The 20,410-nt window shown below is 40.2% G+C and overlaps 1 protein-coding gene and 1 long non-coding RNA gene across 2 annotated transcripts; one reads left to right on the top strand and one right to left on the bottom strand.

The window, feature by feature from the left end:
* Positions 1-6,415: 6,415 nt before the first annotated feature.
* LOC147124022 (uncharacterized) lies at positions 6,416-15,751 on the bottom strand. The gene is made up of 3 exons (XR_015075400.1): positions 15,334-15,751; positions 8,646-8,692; positions 6,416-7,970 (listed from the first exon to the last, which is right to left on the bottom strand). It is a non-coding gene; the product is annotated as an uncharacterized LOC147124022 (long non-coding RNA).
* On the top strand, positions 8,974-11,998 carry hand2 (heart and neural crest derivatives expressed 2). Its single transcript, XM_085977681.1, has 2 exons — positions 8,974-10,092; positions 11,242-11,998. The coding sequence occupies exons 1-2, from the start codon at positions 9,550-9,552 to the stop codon at positions 11,338-11,340; spliced, it is 642 nt and encodes a 213-aa protein (XP_085833807.1). The 5' UTR covers positions 8,974-9,549; the 3' UTR covers positions 11,341-11,998.
* Positions 15,752-20,410: the final 4,659 nt, after the last annotated feature.

The following is a 20,410-nucleotide window of genomic DNA, read 5'->3' as shown; positions in this document are numbered from 1 at the left end:
AGAAGGCGGGGACGGGATACTGAATTAAAGGATCAGCCATGATCTCATTAAATGGCGGAGCAGGCACGAAGGGCCGAATGGCCTACTCCTGCTCCTATCTTCTATGTATCTATGTATCTATGTACTTTCTTGTCATTGCAAATCAAAAGGAATGTCTAAATAAGCTTTCAGCTGCTAGCAAGTGGGTAGAACCCATGGGTGATGGCATTTTACAAAGTAGCTTTCCAACAAACAAAAATGGTATCGGGACGGTGCAAGAATGAATATTGAAATCAGTTCAATCAATGCTTCATTTTATTACAGGGATTGCGGCTGTTTAAGAGGAAGTGGTGGCGTGTCCGACATAAAATTACACCAATATTAAAATACAACGTATGAAGGTCAATATTAAACATATTCTATTGAAGCATCCATCGGGACGTTAACTCTGTTCCTCTCTGAGTGCCCCCAGCGTTTTCTATGTTTTTGTTTTCAGATTTCCAGCATGTTGCTCCTGTTTTAACGCCAACTCGGTATTTTCCTCTTGTGTGTAACCGGCTCACAGAAGTGAGTGTAACGCGAGGCAAGTGGCCCATTGGCGGTGCTGGTATTAATAACTGGCAATAATTACAATTAACACGGTTACTGTCTCACTCCCACCATGAGAGGCTGAGTTCCTGTGCAGTGAACTAAACAATGAAATGAATAGATAAACTGCAAACGATGGGGTTTTTTTCCGAAGGGTTTCTGTTACTTGGTATTCACGTTTTAGAGTTTATGAATTAAAAAAACAATTGCACTGAATTATTCATTCAACACCATCATCGGAATGCAAACGAATACTGAGACTAATGCCTATGTAACAGATTTGAAAGCGTAGTGGTGATTGCAACAATGTAGAACTACAAAATAGATATTAACGCATTTTCAATAAAAAAATACACTTTACTCTCAATGCACATAAGCAATTTATCAGGATTGCTGAACCGTTTTATGGTTTTGATAGATTTAGTTAAACAAAAATAACTACAGTCGGTTTAACAGATAATATTTTGTGTTAAATTCTTACTGGGAGACACGAAGCGAGGTGGCGAGGAGCCGCCACCGCCGCCTTACAGTAATATAGTCTAAAGACTGCATGACGCTGGGTTCATTAAAACTGGGCCAAGTCTGAGAGGTAAAGGGAGAAAAAAATAAACCCACATTCCGGATTATCGTGGGAATAAAGCTCGCCTGCGGTAACCCGGCTTCAAACTTTTACAACGAAATGTCAAAACACTTTAATCCCACTACATGATAAGCAGCAGCACCAGACTCATTCAGAGGAGTCCGCAATACTGCGCTCTTTAAGTTTATATATAACGTGCCTGTCTGCCCAATGGCTCAGTGAGTACATGGCAATAGTCATTAAAATTCCATTCGACAGCATAACTTTCCACTGACGTTTTATTGAAGGTACTTTCAAGTGGCAAACATTTTTTTTCACCAAAATGTTTATTTCACCAATTAGTATTCCTGGTCCCAAGCAACAACAACAAAAAATCTTTGTCTTGCTGCTTACCAGAAAACGATCAATATGAGTTGTTGATTTTTTTTTCTCGTTCTTGTTTTTTTATGTGCCTCCCAAAAATTAAAGACAGCATTAAGCATTCGCCAAAAGCCTTCTTGATATGCACAAGGGCGTTGATCGTTTAAAGCATGGAAACAGGAGTTACAAATTAATCGTTTCCATTTAGCGTCTGCAGTTCCTGGTGACTTTCAGAGAATGCAGGAATACATCGCTACATGCACATTGCCTTTAGAGTGCGAGGGTCCTCCCTGCCCTTCCAACTCAGTGATCTATTTGATTTCAATCTCACTATCCATTTTAAAGTGTTAGATCTAGTATTAACAATGCTTCCAAGTCTTTTCTATCAAAGGTGCAATAAGGAATATAACTTCATATATATGTATATTGTACCTTTGATTAAAAAAAGAGTTGTAAGCATTTTATGCTCGTTTAAATAATATAAATATATATTATATCTTTGATAAAAAAAAGAGTTGTAAGCATTTTATGCTTATTTAAATAATATGTATACCTTTGATAAAAAATTGTAAGCATGTCAATGCTCATATATTATTATATGTATATATATTGCACCTTTAATAAAAAGAATTGAAAACATTTGTAATGCTTATGTATTTATAAGCATTAAACAGATATATGGATATGTACATTTTTGGTTTTCTCAGTGAACATTTTTGGGAAATCTGTTCAGATCCATCCCCCCCACCCCCCCCCCCCCCCCCCCACCCCCCACCATCTCCAGTCTCCGGCTGATTGTTACTTGCAGTTTGGTTCTCGCATACCACTGTTGTGTTTACGGATTTTAACTTTACTAGAAATTCTGCAGATGCAAAATAAGAAGCTTGATCAAATGGAAGTGAAGTTAGACTGGTCTGCAAAAACGGCTTCTTGTCAATTTCACAACACGGTAACTCACTACGAATCATTAGGAGAAACCGAGGGTATCAGGGGTTGGGTGAAATTGCAAATCAGCAAACACGCAAAGTCGGTTGCAATGGGATACTTGGCTCTCCTGCACTTTCTAATTTCGGCATCGTGCACATAAACCACCAATGGAGCGTCGCACATAGCAAACGAATAAAACGTTAGCAAAAAAAATAAATCGTGCTTTGTTTGAGTGAATCCTTTTTTTCCCGGTTAGCACATTTGAGTGCAAGACATTTTGATCTGCTTCTGAGATTATCTAAGGCGCGTGTTTCTGTGCCACATTTAAACATTAACTTGGTTGTGTTTTGTACTTGATTGAATAATAAAGCACGATTTTTTTCTGAGTTTTGATTTGAAATCGGTGTTTGGACTTTATGTTTAAAAAAAAATAAGCAAATATTCGTTTTGTTTTCCAACTCGCCAGCCATATCTTGCTTTTCTCTATTTGTTTGTATAAAATAAAGTTTGAAAGCACATCAGAGAGAGCTAGAAGAGTGTGTAACAAGAGAATGGCCAAGTGACCCTTGGAGCTGATTACATGTAATTACCTGGAGCCTCAGCCTGTCCGGAGACTGCGAGGGGGGAGTGTGGGGGTGGGAGGGGGGCACCTCGTTCAGGGTAACTACAATGGCGAGAGGGGATGGGAGGAGGGGTTAACAAGGGATAACACTTAATACTGTAAATATCTTTTCAAATCGAAATAGTACAGAGACTACAATTCTACTCTGCTGAAAGTGAAAACAGAGGGTACAAATTCAGGAACAGTGAGCTATAAGTTTGTTTATAGTTTAAAATAACTTTTTAATTACAAACTTTTTTTTTATTTCGTGAAGCCAATCACTATAAATTTTAAACAGGAAAACTTCAGGCATTTGATAATTAGCAGTCAAGGTATCAGCTATTTTAACTCTCAAATGTATATTATTGCTTGCAAAGCGTTGCAGCGATGGATTAGCGTAAATAGGCTTTTTTTTTCCATCGGCCTACTTCTCATGTGCAAAGCAAATTCGTCAACTCAAAATGATTTCACCAACGACCCGTTTGCTGTGTTGGGGAATGCTGTGTATTAGATCACTGCAGTGAAATCTGAGTTTGAACAAACGAATGACAAATATATAAATACATATATGTATATAATTTTTTAAAAATAAATGTTAAAATGCTTTGGCTTTGCTTTTCGGGTGCAACTGCCCAACTGCCTGGAAGAGCTTGTACAATTTTTGATCCTGGCTGGCACATCGTCTCTGCTCGTCCTTACACACTTTGTTAAAAGGTTTTGATTCAGCTGTGTGCTTGTGCATTTAGCAATTTACTCGTTACAAACCACAATTTAGACAGACAGACACATATTGGGTTACACACGGTCATGTATATATACCTATAGATTGGCGTTCGTGTATATAAACCTATAGAATGCATGTGGTTTTATAGCTTGGGATAAATAAGTTCAATATGATATTAACATTTTGGTGTATCTATTCACGTTCGACTCGCAGTCACACATTGAGCAGACTCCTGTCCGGGTGTGTTGAGAACTCTGTAATGCAACAGATAGGAAAAAAAAGTTTACTACAAGTCAAGTACATTTTATTTATCTCAATAAAGTTTCACTAAACATTACCCATCCCGCGGTATTCTGTCAAACAAAACAATTACAGATGCAAATATATTGTGATTTACAAGCCCCTCTCCAACATGCGCCCGTCCAGTCACGATGTTAACCGGTTTTTTTTTAATTCTTAAACAAGGAAAAACGAAGTTTTAGGTTTCAAAAGACAGTGTTGCACGTGATAGCACAAATTACAAACGATTGTCTCTTTTGATGTACCCCCGAAGACTGGTTGTGCTAATAGCAACAGTGAGGATGCTGAATATGTATTATGAACAAGTCAGCGACCCACACACAGTTCCTTTCCAATTGAATAAACTGCCACATGCCTTATATCCGTGTTCAGAATAAATACCATAAAAAGCGAAGCATCCTCACCAGCCGGTGCATGAATAGGATTTGCACTTTTCGCTACACCGCTATACTCTGGTTCTGCTGCACCCAAAGCGGACGGCTTCAACCACGCAAAAATAAAAGGTGTTTTTATTGCAATTGCAGAAAATTCTCGTTAGCAGTTGAAATATCTTGTACTGAGATTTTTTAAAAATCAAGCATTGAACATAAAACGGCCCTAGGTATAAATTTACCAATTTCCCCACGCGTTATTAAGCAGAGTTTCAAATTAAAAGACTATTGATATGTTAGGACGCGAGAGAAGTGGGGGGGGGGGGATAATCTTACTGTATGGTAGCGTGCAATTAAGATAGCCCTGACTGCATTTTGTTCACAATCTCCTGGCGCTGAACTGCGCCACCCCACGAGAACAGTCGGCAGCGCATCTCAATAATTCATCCGCACGCAATACCTGCTATCTCTTAAAGGGACCGTTACTTTTTGTATGCCTGTAGGTGGGTTCAGAGAGGCGGATCCTCTCATCCTTGCTCATATTAAGTCAACATTCGTTCTCTGGCCGTTCCTTTAAACTTTTTTTTAAGATACAACAAGACAAAATCGTGCTCTTAAGTATCACCGTTACTAAAAGCACCATTGCGCCAAAAAGTGATGGGGCACGAAATAGAGTCACATCACAGAAGCAGGCCTGTGTGGGTTTTTTCTCCAGCTAGGCTAACCTCACTCACTGGACAGAATTAGGGCATCGATCTCTACAGGCCTGCATTCCACACCTAGATTTCTGGGCGTGGAATTGAAGCATATGGTTGTGTAGATCCACGTCCAAAAGCTGTTCAGCATTGAGCCAAGAAAAAAAAACTGTTAAGCAATCGGCCAAGCTTTTCATCTGAACTATACTCAGAAGAGATTTTTTTTCTCCCCCCTGATTTTTAGAACAGAATCACAATTTTGAATTTTAATTTTGAAAGGCACTGAATTCTATCTTAATTCTGATATTGGCCCGAAGGGTCGAACCTTCCATTATCGCGTTACCTAAATAACAATTAGAAAGGATGTATTTAACTATGCTAAATAGCCTACATATGTGTGTGTGTGTGTGTGTGTCTGTGTCTGTTTGTGTGTAGCTATATATATTAGATAGATAGATAGATAGGATAGATAGATGTAGATAGACACGGACAGATAGATTGATTTTTAGATAGATTTTTAGATAGATAGATAGATAGATAGATAGATAGATAGATAGATAGATAGATAGAGATAGCACATATGATATCTAGCGAGAGAGGATATCTATGTGTATTTATAATGGTTATATTTAAAATCTCACTTTGCACAGCCACCCTACCAAAATAATAGTGTTTCCTTTTTAAGTGTCGTCCCAAGCTTTTTGCCAGAAGAAAAGCAGTATATTTTTCTCACCGTGCAGTATTTTATATATTTTTCCATATTATATATATATTTATTTCTATTGATTGGGGGAATGTGATTATCTTGGTAATAAAGCGAAGGTGGTACGCGCAGCATCTCGCGTTATGTGCATTTTTTTTTTAATGTATTATTATTCCAATCTGGCCAAGTCTGGGAACAAGTAATGTGAATTGGGAAATCGCTTTTTTTGACAGTTACATGTTTACACTTTTTAAAGTTGATAAACTAAAGTGAGGTGATTATGACCATCGCCTCCTTCTGTGCCGTAAATGTCTATGATTCTAGATTGTCCTGCCATGTTTTTAAACAAAACCTGCACCTTTTCGTTACACAAATTAATGTGAAGGAGGTTGCAGCCCAACAAAGATTTCACCGAATACCGATACATCCACAGTCACTCCGATTCTTTTATTTCTTTCTCAATATACCATTTCCTTGAATTCGTTGCAGCCCAGTTTTAATTTGAATTGGTGAAATCTTTAACACGAGTCTCGCTTAGAAAGACGGAACGAGGTTAAGGCGTAAACGCTGAGCTTGCTGGTAGATTGTATATGCTGGGAAATAGTTAACACTTATTGTAGATGGTGCAAGAAATGCACGTGCAGTCACTGTGGCATTGCAGTTTTTTTATTTCTTCGTTAACAGCATTCGGAATGATGTTTCAAGTGCATTGTTTTTTCGAGTAGCAACTGAAAGGGAAACGTTGAATGTTCAATTGCAGAAACATTAGGGTCTCAGCTTGTTCATTCCATAAGTACATTGGGTGTATTTTTGATGAAAGATGAGAATTGCAGCAACGAGTGGCCCATTCCTTTGTGGCTGCGTAGCCCTGTGTGATTTGTAGGGCAGTGGGCTATGTGGCCGGCTCTATTTGCTGTGCAGAATAAATGCTCTATTGCATATTGCTGGCAACACTCTGTCTGGAACAGTCGCGTACGATGCCACAAAAAAATTGAATTTCAAGCAGTGTACTTAACAGAAAACTGAATTTACTCATGGTTATTTCAAGTCCAAACATGCCAGGTGAATTATGCCAAAGATCAGGATTTCTACAATCGGCAAATACTGTTTTTTTAATCCCTTATTTAATCATACAATTCTTTTGTCTCCTTTTTAAATGTAATATTCCGTTTAAATAGATGGTCCACGCCCCTCGCACTGCTACAAGTAACGTTTTCACAATTTTGTTCATTCTCGCTTCACTTCATATATATTGCACATTATACACTTGTTTCCCGTTTGCTACTTTGTATAGCAAAAAAAATAAATGTAAAATAACAAGGATGATTTGTATATATCTTTATTGATGATTGAAACTGCTAAGTAAGGCTTTCTATTGAAATAAATGCACCAAGCTGCAGTGAAAAGCAAACTGCACTTTTTTTTTAGAAACCGGAGTTTGGGATTTTCCCAAACCGTATATACTAAGAAGCCAATTTTCCTGGATGGAGATATACGATAGGGACACTCAATTTGTTCCTCCATCTAGGGTTTTTGTGGGTTGGACTGGCTTAGAAAAAAGAGCCAAAATAATTAAAGCAAACGGCAAGTAGTCCGTTGCGACCAGGGTTTTAGTGATAATTGAGATAAAGATGATTATAGACAAGGCATGTTACTTAGTTAGACGATGACACTCAAGCAGGAATAGAATAAACCAGTGCGGCTTTAAATTACTTCAATTGATGATTCCTTGCAGAAGTACATATTAAAGGCACGAGGCATCTGTTGACGGAAAAGAGTAAAATAGGCCCATCTATGCTGCAATATTTTGGTAGTCTTCATATTGGCCACGACCAATCTCACAGGATGCTTCAGTATCCTGCCAGTTTTATTTTTCCAGAATTGTGACAGAAAATAGGGACGAATACGGAATCAGCTCGCCCACCCTCCTCCGAACTGAAACACATTCTGGCTTATTTTGTCACCAATGATGAGAGAATGAAGTGCCCACATATACTGATGCATCCCAACCTGCATTATAGCACACAGATATAAAACAACAAGCCACCAGATCTTTCCCTGATCCCTCGAACGTCTATCTGCAGAATCCCGTCTCCCTGGGCATCTTAAGGACGCTGCTCTTGGCTGGGCCCGTTTGGAACTCTGGAAAAGAATCAAAGATATTATCCTCTGTGAGGGTTTTACACTTAGTCCACGCCAGTTATTTTCTATTCAAAATCAAATCAAATTTGATGTCGTAATCTATTAATCCAAGATTCGCTCCTTGGCCCAACTCTGGTTAATTTTCGGTCTGGGAAAGGAAATGATGGTTAGAAAAGTGGGTGTTATCTAGTTCTGCTTTCTGTTTTGATCCGTACCGTATCCCCAGTAAAATACTACTTTATTGTCTTTTAAACTATTTCTATCAGGGAATAAAATGTTCTCATAATATTAATGTTTACTTCCCTCGGTGAAAGACATTTAGGTAGTGTCCTAAACCAGTGCTTGTTTTGTGATGAAATGCCTCCCCCCTGTTTAACCACAACATTTCCCTTTCACGCTCCCATCAGATCAGTTACTTGCCCAGTGTTGAATTTGATCAGTTTCCGTCGCGCTAAATCGATCAGCAAAAAAAACAGGCTATACCAACCTCTGAAAACAAGAGTGAAGAGAGAGAGAGAGAGAGGTGTAGTTACTTTCATGCACGCTCGGCCGATTGCATTTTATTAAATAAAAAAAGAGAAATCTAGCTGGTGGGAAGGAAGGAACGAGATAGAAAATAAAACTGTTCGCTCGACATCTTACTACGACAGGTTTTGCACGTATTAATATGCTTACAGGTTTTGTTTGAATCGTCATGAATTAGGTGTCTCCAGGCTCTTGTTCTAAAAACAAAAAATAGTTATCTTTTAACGACCTTTTCAGAAACAAATCTTTCAAGATGTATGCGAAGAATACCTGTTTACGAGATTTTTTTTTTACACATTGTTAATTTCATGATGGAAAAGAAATTGCAAGCCAATCCAAAAGTGAGCCTCGGCAATTAGATAGGTAAACAAGCCAAAGAAGTTTTTAATGCTGAGTCTGGGGATCCTCCCCTTTCGCAGCCCCATTGGCCACCAGGCACTCTGACGACATATATTAACCCAAGCTGCTCTAAAGATGTAGCTTTACATGGAGATCAAACTCGGAAAATCCGGCTGCTGCTCAACCTCGTCGTGACTGGATCAAAAGAAAAATATTGGAGCACGATTGCTAATAAGTGTGTTTGTGTGTGTGTGTGAGAGAGAGGGAGAGAGAGAGACAGAGACAGAGACCGGTGCTGAATCCTTCCCCAAATCCGTCTGAAGAGGAAGAAGATTATTTTGTGTTGTGTTCCTTGATGCTGCTTGCAGACACCGGAGCCCAACACACTTTCTGGTTTTTTTTTTAAAGAAGGCTTCTTTTTTTTCTCTCTCCAAGTGACATTTCTTTAATGCAAAGGGGGAACCCATCCAGGGAAAAGCTGCACAATGGAGGAAGTCGATTGTAAGTAAAGCACCGCGATATTTAAAAGCCTAAAAAAAAAACATCCTTCACTAGAGTTGGTCAAGAACAAACTAAAAAAAAGGTGCAATATCTGAACAAAATATTGCACCGTTTGTGTTTTCTGTGGTTGTATTCTCTCGATTCTTCCAACAAATTGTGGAGAGGGACAGAGAAAGAGACAGGACTGGGGGAAAAATTGGCTTCCAATCGAAAAATGAGTTTAGTTGGAGGATTCCCTCATCACCCTGTGGTACACGATGGTTATCCTTTCGCCGCGGCGGCAGCCGCTGCAGCCGCCAGCCGCTGTCATGAAGAGAGCCCTTACTTCCACGGCTGGCTCATCAGCCACGCCGAGATGTCTCCCCCCGACTACACAATGGCGCCGTCCTACAGCCCCGAGTACGCGAACGGCGGCGCCGGGCTCGACCACGCGTCGTACGGGGGCGTTTCGTCGTCGTCGGCGGCGGCGGTGGCGGTGGTGGGCGGCCGGCCGACCAAGCGCAGGGGAACGGCCAACCGCAAGGAGAGGCGCAGGACTCAAAGCATCAACAGCGCCTTCGCCGAGCTCCGCGAGTGCATCCCCAACGTGCCGGCCGACACCAAGCTCTCCAAGATCAAAACCCTGCGTTTGGCCACCAGCTACATTGCCTATCTTATGGACCTCTTGGCCAAAGATGAGCAGAACGGCGAGACGGAGGCCTTCAAGGCGGAGATCAAGAAAGTGGATGTAAAGGAGGAGAAGAGGAAGCGGGAGCTGGTAAGGACGATTAAGATTCCTCTTTTATTTTTTGTAAGAAAAAAATCAGGCGTTTTGTCCAGTCCACATTACATTTTATTTTGGACCTCGTTTTTGTTTTCAATTGTGCAGTCAAAAGTCTTAAACCACCAACTGGTTGGTGTTTGCATGCCACATTATTTTGTCACTTTCAAAAAGGCGCGTTAGGCTTCACTGTAAACAGCAAATAGATTAGAGAATGCGGTAGGATTTTTTTTTAACTTTTTTTTAAACACGAAATAGGCCCGGACGAAATGATTGCAGGCACTGTACCGAGTCTCATTTTGTTACAGGGTTTGGGCAGGCCTGCAAAGGCTGGAGCAACAGCATTTTTTTTTTAAAAAAAACAATATTTCACTGGCAGCGAGTTAGTTCTCACTATTCTGAAGTCATTTCCAGAATTTCAATCCTATTTTGTAGGGGGTAGCATTTTCGCAATCTGTCCCTCGTATGGTAAGGTGAAAAGCCACTATGAAAAAACAGTTGTTGTGGGAGGGTACAGCTTTGGGAACATTAGCCCCGAGTTCTGGACATTTCAGTTTAACTCAGTCCGGATTTAAGAAGCTTAACTATTGAAAGAATATTTGCAGCTTAAACGGGCCCTCCCTTTCTCCCGCGCCTAAGGCCAATTTACAGTAACTCTGCCGAATACTATTTCGTCAGTTAGCAATTGTTTTTTTTGAAGCAAGTTTTAAAGAAACTTAATAAATACTATTGGCTTCTGCTACTGACACTGTTCCACGGGCAAAGCTTATTAACACCGAGGAAAATATGGTAAAACGACCACGGTCATAGGCTAAATGTGGAAGGGTTTACTCGAAAAACACATACTATCTGAAAGCTGGAAATATAGATGGCTTGATCGTGGCAGCAGATATTCCACAGTAAGTTTTCTGAGAGGGAAATAGAGGCGGAATCAGCAGATTCTGCAGCAGAACCTAAGCCATAATTGCTTAAAATACCCATTTTGTGTGTGTGTGCGTTTGCGAACAAGTTTTGTGAGGGGGTAGTGTCGAAGAAAGTGTATGTTGCGGGTGCATTTCTTTTTTTTAAATTGCAACGGGGCGGGGTTGCATCCTAAATAACCGTCTTGCATTTTTTCCACTTTTTTTTCCGGCTGGGATTCGGCAGAATGAAGTTTTGAAGAACACGGTCAGCAGCAACGACAAGAAAACAAAAGGGAGGACTGGCTGGCCGCAGCACGTCTGGGCTTTGGAACTCAAACAGTGAAAGTTTGAACCTGAACTTAAGAAGGTGGGGGTGTGGAAGAGACCTTCCAGATCTGTTTCCCCAAGTATTTGTCACACAAACTTACGCACGTCGACAGAAGCTATATATGTTCAGAATCAACTTTATTTATATGTGCAATTTACCCCACCCCAGAGAGAGAGAGAGAGAGAGAGAGAGAGAGAACGGATTGCTGGAAGAAAAAGCATTTCACATTTGGAAGAGAAAGGCTAAGTTGGTAAGGGGTTGTATTGTTTCATAGTAGATGTGAATTTTTGTTTCTTCCCTTTTTAGTGTTAAAAGTTTATAGCACGCAGACACACACACACACACTAAAAGAGTACTCGATAAAGAATTATGTATGTGAAGTGTATCTTTGGAAGTGCCTTGTGCGTATTTTGTTTGGATATAAATATGCAAGGATTTATTTCCTAACGTTGTATTGGAACGAAAAGTAGGTGTGCCAAAGTGCAATTTGGTCATGTTAGTGTGCAGTTTATAGTCATGTGTTGTTGTGTTGTGGTCATGCAGTATTTCGTTCGTTTATTTTCCAATAATTGTTTGACCTGTGCACTTCCGTCCTGCAAGTGGAGATTAATATTCGAGATGTAAACGTTGTAATTATTGTCAATAAAAAAAAACACTTTTTTAACAAAAAAAACCATATACATATACATTTGCATCATTTCGACTTGAGTCTACCGAGGCGAATAGATTAAATTGAGGGTAGGTCAATGAAAAATTACGTTAAAAAAAATTGAGAAGACAAATAACTATGATATTCGCCCTCGATGAAAGCACGGCTCGCCCGACTAATCAATAAATTCAAGTCCCAATAATTATCTTTAAATGATTGCCTTTCGCAAACGAGGGTCGTTCAGGTTGCAAGGCTGAATGTTTTTTTGCTAAGAGCGCTAGAATTACTTTTGTTTTAGTACTTTAAATCGCAAATGGCAGACGTCCAACACATTAATTAGAACAGATTTGTAAAGATTTCCAAACATTCCCCGGCGCTGAGTAAGCTCCTTGTCTGAGGGACGTGAACTGATCCCTATAGGATTTTTAAGCACACCCCCCCTCAAAAAATTAGAACAATTTGTTATTTAATAAATGGACTGAATCCCTATAGGTTTTTTTTAGCCAAAGAAAATACAATTAAAAAAAAAAAAATTAATGTTAAAGCTCAGGGTTATGGGATGAACAGAACATTGAATAATCAGGAGTTGATAAAATAGGGACAAGCAGTCATCAAATCAGCCTGGTCGGATTGGACTTAAAGATTGACCCCTTTCTGTGGGCCCTACCACAACATGAAGCCTCTATATTAAAAAAAAGTATATTTACTTGAACCTTTGTGGGGAGGCGGAGGAGGCGAAATGCTTAAAATTGCTAAGTTTCAAGTAGGCCTATTTTGTTGGCATTCGATGGCTTGAAAGAGATTTTTTTTTCTCGGCTTTAACTCTCGCTGTTAAGATGGCACTGATAGTTTTGTGAAAGAGAAGATTGTTTTTGAAGTTATGTGGGGTCACCTTTGACTTCTGACAGGCCTGAAATGCAGCCGGTGGAGGAGCGATAGTCAGGGGAGCAGTACAGAAACTCACAGCAGTGTTGGTAACTCCACAAGTAATGCACTTTCTGACCCAAAAAAACCAGCCCTCCTTTAAACGTGTGTGTGTGTGTGTGTGTGTGTGTGTTCGGTGTTAACGTCTTAAATGCCACCAGTCGTAAGGAGCCGGTTTGAGCGCTTGCAGGTTTTAAGGCAATTAACAACAACAAAAAGTCAATCGTGCAATTGATCATTTCAGAGCGTTTCCCCCATGCTCAGTAAGTTTCCTAAGTCACTGTGTAGTGAGCCGCAATGTCTCGGTGCTTGCGCGCCGTGGCTGTATCACTATCCCCCCTCTCTCTCTCTCTGTTTTTATGACACGCACCGCCAGTTCGGGTAGGTACATCTGCAATTGCCCATAAAAGATAAGAGGAGCTTTACACCCTGGTGCAAATAGGTTACAAAGGCAAAGGTTGCGGGGTTAACAAAACTGGCTGTGGATGGGGAAAAGTGGTGTGCCCTAAAGGGTCATATTTTATGTTTGCCGTGTTTACATAGAAGTGCATTTGTTGCCAATGCGGTCGATGGTTGCAGTCTGTCTCCCAATTTACAAGGGGACTTTGATGCTCTTTCCCATCCCCTACGTGGCCTTGAGTCACCCCCTTATATGCTCACTGTGCTTATTTTATAAAACTCGCCTAAAATGCTTGAAGATCCCGGTTGAACACATTTTCACCAATTGCAAATAACGCCCCCCCCCCTCCCCAGCGTGGGCTATTGTGATCGAATTCTTGATGGTGGATTGTTAAATGCAGTTCACGGCGGCTCGCTGTCTCTTTAACAAGACACTTGCATTTTTTTTTCATCATCAATTCTCAAAACACATACAATGTTCACACACGCGGAATATATCAGCAAAGGTTTATTCTGAGGAGTAAACTAAAGCGACACAATAGGCGTGTAACTGTGGTCAGTGTCTCCCCAGCCATTTTAAAATATATACATTGAAATCCCCTTCCCCCCCAAAAAAAACTCCACTGTACCCGTGAGGAAATCCATTCTCACTGTCAGCAACAAAGGTGCCCACTTTCCTGGATGCCGAGGGTTGCACCCGAGAGTTAAAATACCAGGCTTCAAAATTAGATATTGTACAAAGTCGTGTAGATCATGGCTTGCACTGTACCTCATGTGTTTATTTTGATTAATCCCTTTTTAAACAGCACTGCTGTTCCTGGGTGCCACTAGGCTGACACATTATGGTTAAGCCTCTGAATAAATAAACAGCAGTCATTTCCTGATGGCCCATATAGCTACTATATTTCAAAAATGAATCAAATATATTCTTTAAAAGAGAGAGATAGGAAGTAAGATTATAGATAGATAGATTATTAGTACATATAATATCTAGCAAGAGAGAGGATATCAATAACATTGTATAGATATAGATAGATAAATAGATGGATAGACAGATATGTAGATTTTAGATAGATTTATTAATAGTACATATAATATCTAGTGAGGAGATATCACTATATATGTAGATAGATATATAGATAGATTGGTAGATAGACTGATTAATAGTACATATAATATCTAGCGAGAGCGAGGATATCAATAACATATGTATAGAGATAGATAAATAGATAGAGATATATAGATTTTAGATAGATTGATTAATAGTACATATAATATCTGGCGAGAGAGAGGATATCAATAACATATATATAGAGATAGATAAATAGATAGATAGAGATATATACTTTTTAGATAGATTGATTAATAGTACATATAATATCTGGCGAGAGAGAGGATATCAATAATAATATATATGTATAGATATAATTGCCAGCTCCTTGTTTAACGGAGACGCTGCCTTCTTTAAAGCTATCATGTGCAGGGTAAAAGCACTTGGGTCCTAGACATGTCGGAGCCGAAGCAAATGTCCGATTTGACGTTAAAAGCTAAATGGTGCAGTGAGAGGTTGTGCGGTAAATTGATGGGCTATCGGGGATGTCAGTGACATGGTCTCGATACAACATGTGGGCTTGGTGTTGCCCACAACATATTTACTCCAGCGGATGGCCCCCTGCATTCTCCACCCTCCCCGCCCCATCCCTTCCCCCCCCCCCCCCCCCCCTTCCACCCTGGGCATCTCTTTTCAAAGAGTTAGTTGGCTGAACGACTAACCCGGGGCTGTCAAGGTCACATTCAGGCTTTTTTTGCCACTCTTATTTAAAGCAGAATCTCTCTCAGCCGCCTCGTCCTTCCCCGCACCTCCACCACCAGTTTAGACCACAACTAACATAACTGAATGCATTTGTGCTGCAGCTGTTACAAGTTCCATCTGAAAAGTATTCCATGCAACCACCATTAGCAATATAGCTCGTTGTTTGATTTGATTGAGGATGTCTTTAATCTTACTCAAGATAGTTCAACTGGATCTCACGTACCAAACATCAGCAATCGTATTCTTTTTCGGAGCCGCTTTAATTGAAGAATTGGATGTAGAATCTGATTATTGAAGGATGCATTTTAAATTTAAGCACGAATTGTTCCCATTCTAATTAATATTATGCTCACTGAGTCGTCAGATTGTAGAGGTGCAGCAGATTAAATAACCTGCGTCTTGTTTCTGGAAGTTTCTCGTCCATTGCTACCTTACAGTTGCATAAAAGATGTCCTTCAATGTCGCTGTGATGTTAATGGCCTGATGAATTCAATGGGTATATGCGGCAGGAACTCCCGCCTTTGAGCAGACTCGAGTTAAAATTTGCAATCGTTTTGCATTTGCATGGGTTCCAGTATATTAGACAACCCACAGGCCCACAAAATCGACGCAGTTACCCTAGGCAAACCAATAGATGTACATGCCCACAGCACACTGGGGCACAAAGGGGACGACCTGCATGCTATAAGGAAAAAGAGGTGCATAATCTGAAGTGTCTCACGTCGCACGATTTGGGACTGCCTGTTGGCGTGTTTGAGCAAAATAAGGTCGGACGGAATATGCAAACCGCGGCAAATGAATTGACTTGTTATTCGCAGAGAAGTTGAGACGTTTTGATTAATTGGTTTTAAATCATAATTACGTCAATTGGTGGGGCCCTCGAACAACCATAATCTCCCTTTTTTTTTAAAAACACAGGCCTAATATTTTTTTTTTTTAAAGCCTCCAGCTGGGAGTCTGGATCACCGGACCTGTAAACAAGACCTGCTCCCCTGTAGCAAAGAAAGCAGAATCAGGCCGGGCCACCACAGTCTTACAGTGGTGCCTTTTGTAAAATCGGTTTAAAACGCCGATGAGTTATAGCATATAAACAATGGTACTGACTGCACGCAGCAAATTGCTCAGGAGTTCAAGAGATGCAGGCTGATGCCATCTTCTAAATGGCTGGAACTGTTTTTTAAAATAATGAGAATTGACATTTATGTAAAGGATGTTTACACAGATAGCCTACGCGTTTGACTATAGGGTGATATCGTTACAATTAATCACATGTGACACGTTTAGTAGTGAATGTTACACAGGCATTTGATTTTAAATATAGCACTTTATTATATAGATAGATACAATACTGTTTCCTAATAACTTTTAGTTCTGAATAGGCCCCAGTAGGCTGAAATGGTTGGCGGGTTTTGAATATAAACGCTCTTCGCAACTTACATCATCTTGAAGCTAATTGGAGAAACAATGGTGTCCTATCTCGACCTCCTGTCTCTTGTTTTTGTTGGGGACATCCACAGACTTTGCCCCTCCGACACACAGATCCCTGAAGGCATACCAATTGATTAGCTTTAACATGATATTAGCAGGTCCCAATGGCTCCAATAAGCAGATAATTGCTGATAATTTGTTATCAGTGTCAAGATGGCGTCAAAGATAGACTCAGGGGCCATTCCCCTCCGATTGAAGCCTCAGATAATCCTTGACCTTGGGACGACCTTTGGGTTGATGCCAGGAGAAGAACCAAAGAAATAAAATTGACCTTACAAGCAGGTGGTTCATTCTCCTCGCTTCCATGCAAAAACATTAAAGACAAACATTGCATACATGTAATTTAAGCGGCTGTGCGGCTTCTGACTTGAACACACAGCTCTGTTTAAACCCCAAATCGTTTCGATCCGATAGTTAAGTTGCATCAAATCCTTGCGTGTTTGGACATTTATTTATCTCCAGTTCGGCCCCACTACAAAAAAAAACCCAAAGATTGCAAAGTTGTTAGAATTCTACAACTGGCAAGATTCAAACAATCTTCTATATACGGCCGTCCTCCGACTTTCCCATTTATCCCCATTGGAAAGCAATAGATTCTGTTCCTCGAGGCAGTTTTTCCGACTTTGTTCGCAGTATTTTATATTGTTGGCTTAAAGTTTGATCTTGCGACACCGTACAAGTTCTTATTTCTGGTATTACAGCCATCTGGGAGTGATTACTGTGCTCAGCCATCCCCCCCGGTTGCATTCTCTATCTTCCCAAAGTTGCCTATAGACATGTTGACGTCAGATCAGACGGCCAGGAGCCATCCTGTTCTCGAATTGGGTGCAATCATCCCAACTCCTTCCAGTTGGAGGCATTGGATTTCAAAATACGGAATGCGGATGCGAGTGTGTGTGTGTGTGTGTGTGTGTTGCAGAAATATACCAGTCTAGGCTAAATTTGTTCCATCGCCGTAACTGGGGGAGTGCAGTGCGTGCTATGTCTTCCTTAGCGACGTTTAAAGGCAATTGCAAGTGTTTGTGTGCGAGAGAGAAAATGTGTGCGTGAGTGAGAAAGCGAGAGAGAGAGAGAGTGTGTGTGTGTAGACCAAATGTGTGTATATATATATATGTTTGTGCGTATGGCTTGAGAGTGTGTGGTGTGTGTGTGGTATGAGTGCGTGTGTTGTGGTTTAACGAATCTATGTGTATATATAACGTGATATATATGTGGGTACATATAATGTGTGTGTATACTGTGTGTGTATATTATATTATATACTGTGTGTATATATTATATATATATACTGTGTGTATATATTATATATATACACAAATAGACTAGACGTTACATATCCAATTGTTTAAGCAATATTTTTCTGTGAAACAATTCTTGGGTAAAGAAAATTGACTGAAATTAAGGATTGTTGCGACGTGATTCATATGTTTCCAGTAGAATGTCGGTCTCCACGGTGAGTCTGAGCAGCACCGGTGGCTTTATAGAAGGCATTAAAGAAACGTGAACGACCCGGTCTACATAATCTTGTTATGGTTGGCAAGCTTTCATTCAGTGCAAACGTAGGTGACCTCAGCTGTAGACATAACCCTGTCTGGCAACGTAAGTCTGGAACTGCCACTTTTATTTAAAATGATAAACCGAGAGTCGTTCAGTGGGGCGAGGTAGTGACTATTGTGATATATTTGTGATAGTCAAATGATAGCATAACACTAGCTGCTGTGCATCTCGAAATTCCAAGTTTGTTTTTGAGTTTTGCAAGGTGAAAGAATGACACACACCAATGTGCCCATTTTAAGGGATTGAAAAGCCTCTATACAAGAAGTCTATACCTGGAGGTAGGTCCCTTTGTTAAAGTCCCCGAGTTTCATTACTAGATGTAAGATGGTGGCCCCTTGTCCTTCCTTCCATTTTGAATTGGCTTCCTAAAATTATGAGCGAGAGGGACTGGTTAATTGTGACGAATGAGGTACTCTCCTTAAAATAGATTTTGGGAGCCTTCAGCAATTTGCATTCCAATTATAAAAGAGACGGCAATCAGGTTCTTCTAGTAAATAATGTTTTTGAATGAATGAATGAATTAAGCTGAGGAAAAAAGAAAGAACGGGTACCTTAACTGATCGCTTTGCTGGGATGTCCTTTATCGAAAAACACATTGCTGAACTGATTCTTAGTCTGACAGATTTTTATGAACAGCTTTTGTTAAGTTTTTTAAAAAATGAGCCAAGGTATATGGAAGCCGACTTGTTTTATGGCCTAAAATGTCTACTCTACTGACCACCCAGTATTTGCCTCATATGTAAAATATTGATAGCTATGGCGATAATTACAGATCCGCCAAATAATGTTAACAGTCCGCGTTAATTATACTTAGTTCGACATTCACGTTGTTAATTATATCCTTGGGTAATCTTCTCTAAACTGTCTGTAATTTGGTGAAAGCAGTTAGGGAAATGAAAAAAAGTAAATCCTAATAGTGCATTATCCAAAATTACAGATATCTGGATTTCGTGCAGTGGTATTATTAGGTGTTTGTCTTCAATGAAGTGAAGGCTGACGAAACAATTGTTCATCATAACCGGACTGGAATAGAAACAAGATTGACTGTGCCAGCATTAAGTATGCAAGGAGCAACCCTGGGGTCAGATAACGATTTCCATATATCAGGACGTTGCCAGGAATGTGCTCATAGCGGGGCTGCTGAATATGTGGAGTGGAGTGTACATGTGATCACAAATGTCTGTATGGGTGTTCTGATCGAGTGACCTGAATTAATTTCTATTGTTAACTCGTTAAATGTCTCTCTAAATATATATAGATATACGCTCACTTGAGGCGCCACCTCTGTAGTCATTTAATGAGTTAACAATGGAAATTTTTTATATATATATATATAGAGAGAGAGAGAGAGAGATTTGTAAGAACAAATCTAATGGGAGCCTGAAAAATTATGAATTATATATTATATATATATTAATATACTTGAGACGCCACCTCTGTGGACATTTAATGAGTTAACAATGGGAATTAAGTTCTATATAGAGAGCGCTATTTGTAACAGCAAACTAATAGGAGCCTATATATATACTTGAAGCGCCAACCGTATGGACATTTAATGAGTTAACAATGGGAATTTACATAAAGAGAGAGCTATTCGTAAGAGCAAACCTAGTAGGAGCCAGAAAGCACATCTATTTGGGCATTGCATCATCCACAAAAACATTGGGTATCATTTGCACTGGTGTATGCAATTTTGGTTACATCTTAATAACTATTTGCGCCAAACGTTAGATTTCCAGAATGCGGTTTGTGATAATGCGGTCAACGGGGTAGGCGAATGAAAATCTAACCGGAGTCCCAGGTCCGTATGGAAAATGCCGAGGGTTTGGCCGGGTGTTAATCCCTGATGGGCCATTGAATGTACAGCCGCGGGAGAGTGGAGTTGGACGCTGTCTAGCAGTGGGTGTATGGTCTGATATTCAGGAGATGCTGTGTTGTGTTTTTGGAGAGTCTGTCTCTAACCTATGGCGCTGTCAGTGTGACAGATCCCAGCTGGATCGGAGGCCTTGCCGCTACTGTATGTGAGATTGGGTTTCCGCACTGTCCTGTACGTCTCCACAGCCCTTCTCCCTTCCAAAGCATATCGTCGCGGGCAAACCAGGCTGGTCTGAAATCATCAGAGGAGGAATTTTATACCCAAACACCCTCACCACGCCTTCCACCCCTCATCTGACCGGACCGGGTTCTTAGTTTATTCTGGGACATTCGCGCGCTCTCTTTCCTGATATTTTGTTTTCAACTAATCAGCAAAATGA

The sequence above is a fragment of the Somniosus microcephalus genome, chromosome 1, assembly GCF_052327205.1.
Source record: "Somniosus microcephalus isolate GS21.2 chromosome 1, FLI_Smic_1.0, whole genome shotgun sequence".
In the NCBI taxonomy this organism is placed as follows: Eukaryota; Metazoa; Chordata; class Chondrichthyes; order Squaliformes; family Somniosidae; genus Somniosus; species Somniosus microcephalus.
Note: the sequence above shows the minus strand (reverse complement) of the source record. Positions and strands in the feature narration are given on the sequence as shown.

Excerpts from the sequence above, each read along its gene's own strand:
- hand2 (XM_085977681.1), top strand. The coding sequence starts at position 9,550 with ATGAGTTTAGTTGGAGGATTCCCTCATCACCCTGTGGTACACGATGGT. Across the intron at positions 10,093-11,241 it reads AGAAGAGGAAGCGGGAGCTG|AATGAAGTTTTGAAGAACAC; the intron begins GTAAGGACGATT and ends GGGATTCGGCAG.